The following is a 14,137-nucleotide window of genomic DNA, read 5'->3' on the forward strand; positions in this document are numbered from 1 at the left end:
TTCAAAGAACAAAGAGCAGAAAAAAAGAGCATTCCAAGTTTACTACGCTGATTGGCTAAGACAAAGTAATATATAATAGACCTGAGATGCAAGAAGCACTGTACTAATGCACACACACACACACACACACACACACACAGAGCAGCCAAACCACTTGAGATAGGATAAAAAATAAAGTTGAATTTCAAGATTCAGTAAAGCAGAAGTTCTAGAACACTATTTGCCCTTTGCCTATAAAAAGCTTTGTACATATTTGACCACTGTTTAATTAAATGGTACATTTCATTTAAATAGCAGTTCTGAGATTGGTTTCTTTTGTTGTAATCATTCTCCAAAAAATACAAATTTAAATTTAGTGACCTAGTATAGAAGCCTTGGAAATAAATAGTAATTTTATACTGCTCCTCTGAACACACGGGAGAGATAACATATTATCCAAATCATAATCTTTTTTTTTTCTCCAGTTTTTCCTCTGAAAAAAAAAAAGGCCTTCCCTCTAGGAAAGCCTTTCAACTTCAAAACCTTCGGAGATAATTTTTTGGCATGACTTCGTGACTCTGTCACAAATGGCTTTGAAATATTCATCATTCCTCTCAGATGATAAACAATGGCACTGCTTCTATTGCTAAAGACAAAGGGAAAATGTCTCTGGTTTCACTTGGAATCTCTTTAGAAAAAACTCCTGAAACAGTGTAATAGATATCTCTCTAGGTACCTGCCCAGCCCATGCGCACTTTGTGTTAAACTGGCCTCTAGTAACCATGATAATACATGAACCAGAACTCTTGGCTATGACTGGATCACAAGTAGACCTCCCCCACCCACCCCATGAGATGCCAAACAGACCTTCTCTCCCAGGACTTTATACTCAAAGGCCATAGGCTGTCTCTGATGGCCTTGAACTCAGTCACTATCTCCTAGGGGGCTCAGGAAGCCACTTCTACTTTATGTGAGGGGAAACAGAAATCTGGGGGGAAAAGAATAAAATGAATATGGTGACAAGAAAATATGTTGCAGGAGAAAGACAAAGACACACAAGAACAGGGATGCTGACTAGCTACTATCGTGTCTGCCATCCTTCCAGTCCCTATGAGGCCTGGCTATACTTCCTGCCCTTAGGCACCATGGAGTTCACTTAATTCTCTATAAAATCAAACAAACTCTTTATGTTTGTTCCAATGGGTTTCTTATAACCAAACAATCCCTGATTAAAATAAATTGTTACTATGAAAGATAGAAATTTTAAACAAACAATAATTTCATATTTGAAACCAGTTAGGAAATCATTTGATTTCAGCCGCAGATTTGCTTAATATAACTTAAAATATGTCAATTCTCTCTCTTTATAGTTACAAAATAGTGTTATTCAAAAAACTTGTAAAATTGAGAATATTTCAGAGTTCTGTCACTTCCTCATCAAACCTCATCACTGCCATATCCAAAGAATGAACATGGTCCATTCATTCCACAAATACGTATTCAGCTCCTCTAAATACCAGGCACAGACTAGAAATAAAATATGAGCAAAACAGCCTCACGCCTGTGCTATTCAAACAGGATACACAAAAACACAAACACAATAATGTCTTCAAGAGTTAATGCTATAGAGCGTGACTATTTTTACAAATATGCATTTATAAGAATCTCGCTGATCCTCTGTGAATTTTGCTGTAATGGGCATATTTTCACTCATTTTAGAGGCACCATCCTAGACCTTAACATTCGTTTTATTTAAATCAATTTGATCACTGAAGTTCACTTTCCCAATCATCTTTAAATAAGTACCAGTTGTCTCTTCTACAGTCATGAAATTTAAGCACTTCTCTTTAATTCAGATATCCTTTGGTTTTTTCTGTGAGAATCTTACGCAAACTGACAACTCTTTCAATGCCCAACAGTTTTCTCTTCACATTAAAAAGAGCAGAGGAGACAATAACATCATTCCCAATATACTGTAATCTTCTGGTCTTTTTTATTTCAATTATTTCATTTTACATGTGGGAATTCTGTAGGAATAAATTCATGAATTCATGGGTAGAAATATGCCTTCTTTGTCTTTCATTCTCACTATCATTAACTGCAAATTTTCCTTTATTCACAGATGAAACATTTATAGAAGAACTGTTTCCTAGTATATAAAATATTCTGAAATATAAAATTTAGTGACATATTATTTTCATTAATCTGCTTTGAGAAGGCAGAGTAAAATATATAAAGACAAAATGGAAACAGACTCCAAATCTGCAAAGTACCGTATGTCCTTCCTGTTTTCTGAATTGTTAAGAGCAATGTTCCAATTACAAATTCCTTGTATAATAAATAACTTCTAAAGATTGAATTTCTGTTGGCAAAAGACTGATTCAAGTAACAGAATGTCATATTCTTATTCTTCCAATTCAATAAATCTTTGTAAATACAGTTTCCATAATCAATTGCCTTTTCCTTTTATTTGGCTATGGGCTGCTTAAGACTAGGGGTCTGACTCACCTTAATGTGCAAGAATCCCAGTATATAAAATTCATTTATTACTTAATTATTATAGAGCATTCTACAGGCTAAATTAAGTCTCTAGCATATAATGATGATATCAAGCAACAACTTAATAGGACATAACAATAATATATGGTTAATACCAGTCCAAATACCCTAAATCACCAATGTTATAAAATCTCACGGTGTGAGAGGATACAGGATATTAGTAAATGCTTCCTAGCATAAACTCATACAGCTAGAAAGATCTTTGTGAAGTCACGTTATTTCTGGCTTAGGACTGTGGACTGACTACAAACATTTATTTCTTCACTCTTCTAAGACCTACCCTCCCATTAAATGATAATGAAGGAACAGAATGATAAAAATCAAAAACAACAGGAGAGTGAAGAGGAAAGGAAAACAGTAGCAAATGAGTAGATGAGACATTGCCACAAATTCCTAGAGGGCAGAATGCAGATGGAAGAGTAGTACTTGAAGAGATAGGGCAGAGACAGCTTTGGCTGCAATAATGAGAGAAAGAGGCTACTGATGAGGAGGAAGCCATTTGTCCTGGTAAAACCATAAAAACTTGTAGTTATCCGGTGTGAGGAAAGGCAAGAATGAGAGAAAGGGTTAAGAGCAGGGAGACTGACTAAGCTCCACAGGCAATAATCTATATACCCATCCCCCCAAAACAGCATGGTGGCCAGATGTGTATCCCCAGGAAAAAAAATATATAAGATTTTCTTTAAAAACAGAACTAGCCATTTGGGGGAGAGCTAGAACAGCTGAATTCCAAAATACAACACACAAGCGTTGCTCATATTAACAGCCTGCCCACAATTAACCCACATACTCAGTAAGTCCTGCCTATAACCTAAGTCCCAATCAGAGCTTTATCATCTGTTTTAAATATAAATGGACAACCCAAACCCACCTTTTATTTGAGGAAAGGCTATGGAATAACAGAGGTTATAAAAAAAAAAAAAAGAATGATAAAAATATAATCCCTGGGAAAAATCAAAATAATTCAGAAAACAGAAAAAAAAAAAACTTAAAAAAAACCAACTCTATATCCTTTGAAAGCTTTTAAGATACTGTATTCACAAAATAAGAACAAGATGTTGTGAAAGAGGAACAGAGATCTTAAAGAGAACGAGCTCTGCGAGAGAGTAGCACAGACATATATATATGCTACCAACTGTAAAACAGATAGCCAGTGGGAAGTTGTTGTATAACAAAGGGTATTCAACTAGAGGATGAAAGATGCCTCAGAGGACTGGGACGGGGAGGATGGGGGGGACTCAAGGGAGGGTGGGGGGGGGGAGTCGAGGGAGGGAGGGAATACAGGGATATGTGTATAAAAGCAGATGATTGAACTTGGTGTACCCCCCTAAAATAAATAAATAAATAAATAAAGAGAACAAGCTCTTACAAATTAAGATAATTATGACTGTGGTAATAAAAAATTATCAGAGGTGCTACAGGAAAGGTGGAAGGATAAAGGAAGGAGTGGAATCTGAGCAAGTTGAGACTGTGGTCCAGCAACATAACAGGGTAACCTGTTAACCAAGACATAATTCTAAAAACACAGAATTTTCAATACATAGATTCTACATTACAAAGTTAAATCCAAGAGAATAATAAAGGTAAATCCCACAGATATAACTGCAGGAGCGGGCCTGCAGAGTAATCATTCAAGCAATTTACAGACAAAGTACAGATGGCAGTTATAGATTTAGAACTGACAATATGTTATCAACCTTGACAATGCAAAAGGAAAATAAGAGAAGACAAAACTTGGGAGGTGAGGCAGAAGAATGGAAGGAAGGGCAGGGGCTAACATCTTCATCTTATAAAGTGAGGCGCCAAAACACACTGTCTATGGTTAACGGGAAATGAAATAAAAGCATACTAAGTGGCCATAATTATTGCACAGAGATTTTGCTTAAGTAATAACAGTGGTAATTGTGTGCCAGGCACTTACAAGAATTTTTAGGAGCTGTTCATTTAAGTATACAATACAATGCTTTAAATGATCCTTTTAAAAAAAAAAAGAAAAGAAAAAAAAAATTGAAGCTACAGGGTAACCAACACAGGAACCAACAGTGGTGATATAATTACATTAAAGAGAAGAGAGAGATAAAGGGTGCAGTGAAAATGGGCTGACAGCTTATGCATCAGAGCAGGAAGTCAAAAGATAGTAACATCTAAAACTGATAAGCCAAGAAACAGAGGCATAAACATATTACTCAGATATGTGGAGATCATCCCCAGGAAAACAAAACACTGAAACAATTTTTTTGAAAAATTTTAAGTGGTTCCCTTAAGAAACAGGACTAGGACTGAGAAATGGGACAGAGGACTACTGTTTTCACGTATTAAAAATGTTTCAATTATTTACAATTTTAACCATGTGAATGATTTACTTTGATCATTTTCCTCAAATTTAGTTAATAATATTTTTCCCAAAAAAAGAGGAGCAATCTGATCTGTCCTACTATCTCAGACAGGTGAAATTCTTCTGTATTTTAATGGTTTCCAGAGAATGATCTAACAATGCAAGGTTAACAACTCAGCATGTCACAAATTTTTCAGTTTATGCTGCCTTTGGTAAATTAATATAAAATGATTCTTGGACTTCCCTGGTGGCACAGTGGTTAAGAATCTGCCTGCCAATGCAGGGGACAAGGGTTCGAGCCCTGGTCCGGGAAGATCCCACATGCTGTGGAGCAACTAAGCCTATGAGCCACAACTACTGAGCCTGCATGCCACAACTACTGAAGCACATGCACCTAGAGCCTGTGCTCCACAACAAGAGAAGCCACCACAATGAGAAGGCTGCATACCATAACAAAGAGTAGCCCCTGCTCACCGCAACTAGAGAAAGCCAGTGCACAGTGACAAAGACCCAATGCAGCCAAAAAACTAAACTAAAATAAAATATAAAAATTAAAATAAATAAAATTAAAATAAATTTTTAAAAAGAAAGAAAGAAAATAGAATAAAATAAAATAAAAAAGAAAGAAAAAAAATTTTTAAATAAAAAAATTTTTTAAAAAAGAAAGAAAACAAAATGAAGAGGATTAGCACAAATAAATATAAATAAAAGGAAAAAAAGAAAAAAAAAGTGATTCTATGAATACTAAGATGTGGCCTTTCCTGCCTATGATGGTAAAACACACAATCCATGGTGTGAAGGGTACTGCTTACCCATCTGTCCCGCCTTCAACATCTTTAATCCTCTTTATAAGAATAGAGAGACTTTCATACCAGGTTCACTAGTACAGTTTCGAGAGAGAAAATCCTGATGAGACTATTGATACTAACCAACCAAAGCTATCATTTCCACACTAGGCTAGAGCTTCAGTACTGGTAATTATGGCAGAGAGGGGTGTGGACTGGTGGACTAAATCCAACAGTAGGTCTTGCATACTATTCATCAAGGTCACAAACCAGTGGTCCAAGAGCTCAAGCCAGCCCACACACACATTTGGTTTGGCCTCCATAACGCTGGCCCACATTGCAATTTTGAAGAAGTGGCCTACATCTAAAACTGAGAATTCAAATAAAAATTCAGATTTCTACCTTTTCTCAATAAATCAGTAAGGGCAACCCCTCGAAACTGGGTAGGAGTGCCCCAATTTGCCACACGTAGCCTGCTTCCCTCATTCATGGTACCAGTCTGGCCTTGTAGCCATTTGTATTTCTGACTTTCGCTATAAAAGATAAAACACATGCATGCCCACTTGACCACAACTACTCCTTGCCGACTGCCTTACTTTGACTAGAACTAGGACTGAAAGACAAATTTTCAAAAAGTGGTAAACTCTACTGATCAGTATCTTAGGAGATTACACCTAAAAGCCAGAAATAAAAACTAAAGCACAAAGTCCAATAGCTAGCACCATAATCTACATTTTCAGTAAAAGCATCATTTACTTACATTTTAATGTCTCTCCAGCATATGGTATGTGCAATTTAAATCGGTCACAGTTGGGTCCAGGAGTCAATGACGTGCATCTTTAAAAAAAAGAGAAAGAGACGAAAACAGTTTCTTAAAACCCCACATATTTATGATATTTAATAAAGTTAATAAAAAGTGATCCTTATTGACAATTAAAATACTGGCTTATAGAACAAAATAAAAGCCCTTAATGGTCATGAAGGCGAAGACAAAATAAGACTTGCTCAAACAAATAATTCATTTATGTCACAATAAAACCTACATGCCTTCCTAACAATAAACACCAGCACTGCTTCAATCACTTCTGCTAAAGAAGTGCATCTTGACTTTGAAAACAGGTATACCATCCAAAACAGGTCTGCAGTCTTTGATGCCAAGAATTGTAAAAGAAGAGTAGTTTTATGGTCATATTTTAAATATAGACTCTTAGTTTTCACTCAGTACTAAAAAGAACCCACTTTTGGCCTTTTTCTGGTACCAGATGGTTTTCTCTCTTTCCCCAAAAATAAGGCGCTTCCTCCAGATTTGGCGCCCCATAACTTACATCTGTAGCAGAGCACAAAGCACTGCACTCAGTTTCAGATAAAATGCAAATTGAAAAGGGGGCTGAGTTAGTCACCCAGGTCTCAACAGCTTGTTTTGTTTTTTTTAATCTATTACTTCCCAAAATTATACAACATTCTTTGTTCTTTACACAGATTTACTTTGTAAGATCTCTCTCATAATCTTCTGAGTCATAACTTCAACTACATAACAGCAGTATTGGTTTCATAAATTAAAATATTAATATGAAGTCAGTTAAGGAAGTTGTATGTCTTCATTTAGTCAAAAAAAAAAAAAAAGCAAGGTTTTTAATTTGTAAAGAAGGCTAATTTTCTTTCATAATTCCAAAACTGCCTATGAAACATTTCTGGAAAAGAACCTACAGAAGTAGTTTAAGGAATGGAAGCATTGTTGGAACAAACGTACAACTTCCCTAGATGGCCACTTTGAAGGACAACAGTCATCTGACACTAAATTTGAGAAGTGCTGGCTCTAAAAACACTAACTCAGACCTCATATTAGATTTAGTATTACTTCTTCCTGAAACTATCTGAATATCAAAGAGAAACGAACCAGAAAGAAACTTTAATGTATTTAACATAAATCACTACATTTATTATTCTTCTTTATCTTTAGGGGCCAATAAAAACATTAGTTTACAAACTAAACAAAACTGCACCAGTCATTGCAGAGTAATCTACTTTAATTTTTTACAGGTTTTAAGAACACAGTCTCCTTTACCTTTCAATATAAAAAAATTCTTCAGGGCACATTTTATTAAAGGTACTAAAATATTTCTCTTATAGTATAATCTCTTCTAGCCCACAACACAGTAGTTCTTTGAAAACACTTATGGAAAACATATAAATTTTAGCATCATAAAGTATAATCTAATGACAGAAATGACCCCATAAGCAGCATTAAGAATTTTTTCTCTTACATTATATTCAACCAACAATGTTTTTAAATAATTTTTGAAAAAACACATATTCAATCAAGTGTCTTTTGGGGGCTTGAAAATCAAATTACCTACATCACTTAAGGACTGAAGTTATTAATAGCACAGGAAATCCTCAGGATTAATCTGATTCTGATTTGTTTGAATAACTCACCTTTCTTCAATGTGAATTAAGTGTCTAAATTGTTACTTTCACAGTGGGGCCACACTTTATATTATTCACTCTATGCCCTAACCAGGACTAGGAAAGTGTTTTTGTGCTCTGCTCCTTCACCTTCCTCCCTTCCTACTTGAATGGATGGTTCCAGCCACCTCAGGGTGTAAAAAAATACATTCCTCCATCTGCGTGATTCACTCACTGATTCTTTTCACTTAGGTAAGATTTCTTGAACATTGTTCTATGTGTTAGGAATACAGGGTGGACAAGATAGACAACAGCTACAGTCTCATGATACTTAAATTCTGGCAAGGGAAGGAGAAAAGATAAAGAGACAAACACACAGAGATGGTTTAAGATTGCTAAACGTGGTGAAGAAAATAAAACAGGGGGCTGCAATAAAACAGGAGCCACATTACATTGGAAGACTGGCGAAGACCCCTGGAGGAGGGGAAATCTGAAACCTGAACAACTCCAAGAGGCCAAGCATGCAAAAGTTCTGGGGAAGAGCCTTCCAGGCAGAGGAAACAGCTGGTGCAAAGGCGTGAAGGCAGGAACAAGTTTGATATTTCTGGGGGAAGGAATCTTGCTATGTCTGGGCAATGCGGCTAGAGCAGAGTGACTGAGAGAGAGAACAGCAAAAGATGAGGACAAGAGATAAGCAAGGGAGGACTTCCTACGTGGCGCAGTGGTAAAGAATCCGCCTGCCTATGCAGGGGACAATGGGTTCAAGCCCTGCCTTGGGAAGATTCCACATGCCGCGGAGCAACTAAGCCCGTGCGCCACAACTACTGAACCTGTGCTCTAGAGCCCATGAGCCACAACTACTGAGCCCATGTGCCTAGGGCCCGTGCTCCACAACAAGAGAAGCCACTACAATGAGGAGCCTGCGCACCACAATAAAGAGTAGCCCCCGCTCGCAGCAACTAGAGAAAGCCCGTGTGCAAAGACCCAACGCAGCCAATGAATAAATTAAATAAATAAATAAATAAATTTATTTTTAAAAAAAGAGAGAGAGATAAGCAAGGGACAGACCACGCAGAGCCATGGAAGCGGTGACAATTAATTCAGGTTTATTCTAAGCACAAAGGAAGGTTCTAGGAAGAGTAATATTATCTGATGCTAAGCTTTAAAAGATGACCCAGTATACTGTATGGAAAAGGGGACTGTAAAGAGGTAAAATGGAAATGAGGAGACTGGAAACGAGTCCATTTCAGGCAAGAATGATGCTGGCTACTTGGACTAGGGAAACAGCCATGGCGATGGAGACAAGAGGATTTACTCAGCAGGGACAACTAGCAGAGAAGCAAGTTTTGGCGGAAGGGAAGTCAAGAGCTGAAAGTGTGAGGTGACAGCCAAATCTTTCACGGAAACAGGCAGATTCATGGGTGGACCAGCCAATCCACAAGGGCCACTAAAACAGTAAGAGAAAGAGAAAAAGAAAATCCTGTCTGTAGTTCGAAAGATCACTTACTTGGAGTGGGGATGGTGGCAGGCGTAATACTCCTCAAACAGGAATATGCACACACAGGCTACATTACCAATCTCCAGTTAACTACAGAGCTTCTGTTTTGCTTAGAGGTATATGTAAATTTAGGGCCAAGAAGTGAACTGTTCAAGAGAACAGAGGAAAGAAAGGCTAAGCTGGTTTCTCTCTCCTAAAAAGTACTCAGCTTCTCCTCCAATGAAATATTGAGCAAATTATTTAAAATATCTTGTTATTCTCTGTCTTCCACATTACCTAGGATAAATAGCTTTATGGGAAATAAGCCAATGTCATGTTACCTAAAGGTTCTATTAACATTAAACTAAAATGCTTCCCCTTTTTTAATTAGGTCTGTCTAAAACTGGTTTTGGTCATGTTATTTAACTGACTGTCAAATTTCAAATCACATTCAAGGAGGGCATTAGTTTTTCTATTAATCAAAAAAGGGCATGGGTTAAAAAATACTGAAAACCATTGGGAGATTGGGATTGCCATACATACATTACTAATAAGAAAAAAATATCGAATTGTACACTTTAAATATATGCAGTTTATTATATGTATCTCAATAAAAGTTCTTGAAAAAAAAAAATACTGAAAACCACATATGAATAGTACGGCTTCACGTACGGAAAAGACAGATCTATGTGTGTGTCTGTGTACGTAACAGATTTCAAAAGGAGCAGCACCAAAATGTAGCAGGATTTGGGGTGATTTTTAGAACTTTCTTCAATTACCTTTCTGCATCGTTTGGATTAATAATGAACTATTCTATAATTATATAAATATTTTAAAGCTAAATACATTCTTTTTATATTTGACTCAGGAAACTTGGCTACGATGGCTTGATTTATCTTTTTCTTCTAAAGTGCTTCACTCCTTTTCAAAAAGAAAGAAGCAAGGTGATCTACCAATAAACAGTCTTCAAGTAAAGTATATGAAAGTTTTTATACTGTGATACCACAAAACGTCACATTTCTAACATTTATTTTATCTCACGGTTTCTTATGTGCCAGGGTTTGGGAATGGTTTGGTGGGGCAGTTCTGGTGTAAGGCCTCCCATGAAGCTGCAGTCAGATGCAGTTAAAGAGAACTAATACAATGGGAAAGTTCATCCTCCTAGAAAGGCATTTCCTTACACAAGTATGAAAACGTTAATAAATAAAAAGCTACCAACTTCATTTAAATTTTATCTGTATAATGGCAACTTGTCCTAACACATAGTTAGATCTAAGGTTTAAAAAAACAATATTCGAAGCTGAGTATCTTTTAAATAATAAAATAATTTTTAAATGACTTAGAAATTGCTGACAATTCAAATGTAATTTCAAATTCATATCTCAACTATATTTTTGTGTGTAATTTTTTTTTTTTTTTTTTTTTACCATACCAAGCAGAGGCTTGCAGGATCTTAGTTCCCCGACGAGGGATTGAACCCACTCCTTCAGCAGTGAGAGCACAGAGTCCAACCACTGGACCACCAGGGGATTCCCTCGCAACTCTATTTCTTGAGTGCTTACTATATATAGGTCAGGCAGTGTGCTGGGTGCTGGGAATACAACAGTAACAAGAACAAAACACATATCTTGGCATCATAACATAAAAAGGGTTTTTGGATGAACTAAGCTCTGAAAAATGAATCTGTCACAAAATTCTAATTACCTCAATCTACTGGAGACTCACTACTTTAAAGTTTAACATGTGGGCGGGAGGGAGGGGATATGGGGGTATATGTATAAATACAGCTGATTCACTTTGGTGTACCTCAAAAGCTGGTACAAGAGTGTAAAGCAATTATATTCCAATAAAGAGCTCAAAAAAAAAAAAAAAGTTTAACACGTGGGAGAACAAAGAGGGTTGAGCTCCCTTTTAAAAAGATTATGCAAGTGGGGATTCTCAAGTGGGGATTCAGGTTAACATCAAATCAGGCAGTTTACTCTGGTACTTTATCACAGAAATTGCAGCCAACCACTGGCACAATAAAATGCTAAGAATAACCATTTTCTCATACTCTCATCCCTATGATCTCTTATTTTACATCTAATCACATGACTCTCAATATTATTATTGATCTATTTTCTAGTTGTGGTTTGCTTTTCCTACCAGATCTAAGATTCTTGGTGCCAAGAACTGCTTTACACTTTTAAAAATGTCTTAGTACAGCATCTAGCACAGTGCTAAGTACCGAGTACTAATGAAATTCTAGCATATGGTTGTAATCATCAGCTAAACTCAAAAGCTGTCATTTTACAAATGAAAACAGATTGGAGATCACTTCCAGGATACTCTGGCCACATCTTAGTCTCCCTGGCGTAAGCATCTTTAAATCATCTTTACATCTCTAGAATGCAGCAGCACTGGTGTCCAGGACGTGGATACTCCACCAGCTATGCATGAAGATAAAGGTTCGCTGAATGAAAGGTTTACATAAAACTTGATTCCCAGCCTAGTGCTTTTCCTGACAAAAACTGATGATTTAACTGGAATTGTGAAGGCGTTCTCATCCTCACCTCTGAGAAAGTTAAAAGCGTGACTATTTGTGGAAGGTCTCCCTTTGAAGAGTTGTACATGCAACCCAGAATTTAAACTTAAAGTCATTACCTAAAATTACTCTGTTCTCAATAGTAAATAATAATAACAACAACAGCTAACATTTATTGGGCATTTACTATGTGGCACGCACTATTCTAAGTTCTTTAATTAGATTAAACTATTTAAGCCCATGGCAACCTTCAGAGATAGGTGAGGTGCTATTATTATCTCCATTTTACAGATGAGGAAACTGAAGCAAACAGAAGATACGGAACTTGCTAGTACGTGACAGAGCTGGGATCCAAGCCCAGCATGTCTAGCTCCAGGGCCCATTTTCTTAACCACCAAACTAAATCATCTCGCAATAATTAAAGGGGAAACCATCAGACTTAGTGAAAAATGTGAATTAAAACTCTTTTCAACAAATGTGTTTTTACTAAGTACTTATAATAATGGAAATTAAAAGCTGACAATAAGTTGCCAAAGTGTTCAACCACATTTTAATGAAAAGAAAATGATTTCTCAGTAATAAGTATAAGAACTGTATACATGTAAATCAGTGAGGCAAAAGAGGGAACAAGGCCCTTATAACTTGGTTAAATAAGCGCTACAATGTTGACACTCTTGATTTATTCAGCAAACTCTTTAAACAAACAGTGAAACATAAATTTGGATTTGAATCCTCTTTAAATTATTACTTGTTCCTAATTACTGAGATCGAACTCAAATTAGCAGGGTTTCACTCTAAAGAGGAAAAGGTAGGCAATTTCATAACACTTTATGTGATTTGAGTAACAGCCAAGAATTAATCTTGATTAACAAAGTTTTATGACGATATTCTACAACCTTTAAGACATCAGCATTTTTAACACAACGCAAAATATATGCTTTCTAGTGTAATGCTAAACCTATTATTTGACATACTTTCTGGAAAAAATAATGACAAACATTTCTATTCTTCAAGCCACCTAAAAAGAACAAAGTAGATGAGTCTAGGGTTCCTTCCCTGAGTCTACGTCAGCTTCCTTTACCCTGACTATTAGTTCACCACTTGGCATGTTCCCCTACGTAGCTTCCTGTTTTCTTGATAATGACCTTTGTGCTTAACCAACAATATTTAACAGCAGCTAAGAAGGAAGTCTTCAGCTTTGGCAACCTAAAATAACAGGTGACTATGAAGAAAACACAGGCTCAGAGACCAATAATTGCATTTTAAATAACTATTAAGTCATAAATTAGAGTGAATTACTGTTAGTTGATATTCAGCACATTTTCATTTTACAGAATTAATTTATTTTCTCTGAATTAAATCTCATCGGTAATTCCACTCAGACTAAATCAGTTTCAAAATTATCATGGTTTCTAGACTGAAATTCTAGCAGTAAAGAAGCTAGAAGACTGAAGCAGGATATCTTAACAGCTATCTAAATAATCCACAAAATGGGCATTTTATCTGTGAAGGCATCCAGACTTCTGATTCACAGAATCTCTCACCCTCAGTCTTGGAAGGGAATTATGGTCCATCTAGTTAACTACATCAAAACCTACTAGGTCAAGTCTTAGGCCTTTCTACAAGGAGACTCGTGAATTAAAAGTGGTGAAAGAAAGCAGCAAAATCACACTGAATTAGATGTTTTAGATCATTATCCAGGAAAATGGAACCACCTACTTGATGACATATGATGTTCTTGATATACCAAGTACATCCTCTACATCTGCAAAGCCGAAAATCTATTTCTGGGCCCTACTAGAAAGTGATGGATTTAATTCTTAGCATAGGAATCCAAAATGCCATTACCAAAATAAGTGACTCAGCCCAGAATGTTTTAAAAATTATAAAATTAAAATATTCAAAAATGTGTTTGCCAGTTCATGTGGCATCAACTGTTATTCTCAGTTTCTCTGCTATATCTCCATTTATAAATGAGAGATTTCAACTCTAGAGTAGGGAGTATTTTTAAATCTTAGTAGGTGTTCTTATAGCAAAAGTGTGGTTTAAATTACAATATGATTTCAGCAGGA

General features: G+C 36.2%; 1 protein-coding gene across 3 annotated transcripts in view; it reads right to left on the reverse strand.

The window, feature by feature from the left end:
- The window catches only part of BABAM2 (BRISC and BRCA1 A complex member 2), a 407,317-nt gene that overhangs the window by 358,442 nt on the left and 34,738 nt on the right, over positions 1–14,137 (reverse strand). For all 3 annotated transcript variants that reach the window (XM_057743697.1, XM_057743696.1, XM_057743695.1), the window contains one exon: positions 6,419–6,495. In XM_057743697.1, the coding sequence (XP_057599680.1) occupies positions 6,419–6,495 (77 nt within the window). The remainder of the gene's footprint in view (positions 1–6,418; positions 6,496–14,137) is intronic.

This window comes from Hippopotamus amphibius, chromosome 7 (assembly GCF_030028045.1).
Source record: "Hippopotamus amphibius kiboko isolate mHipAmp2 chromosome 7, mHipAmp2.hap2, whole genome shotgun sequence".
In the NCBI taxonomy this organism is placed as follows: domain Eukaryota; kingdom Metazoa; phylum Chordata; class Mammalia; order Artiodactyla; family Hippopotamidae; genus Hippopotamus; species Hippopotamus amphibius.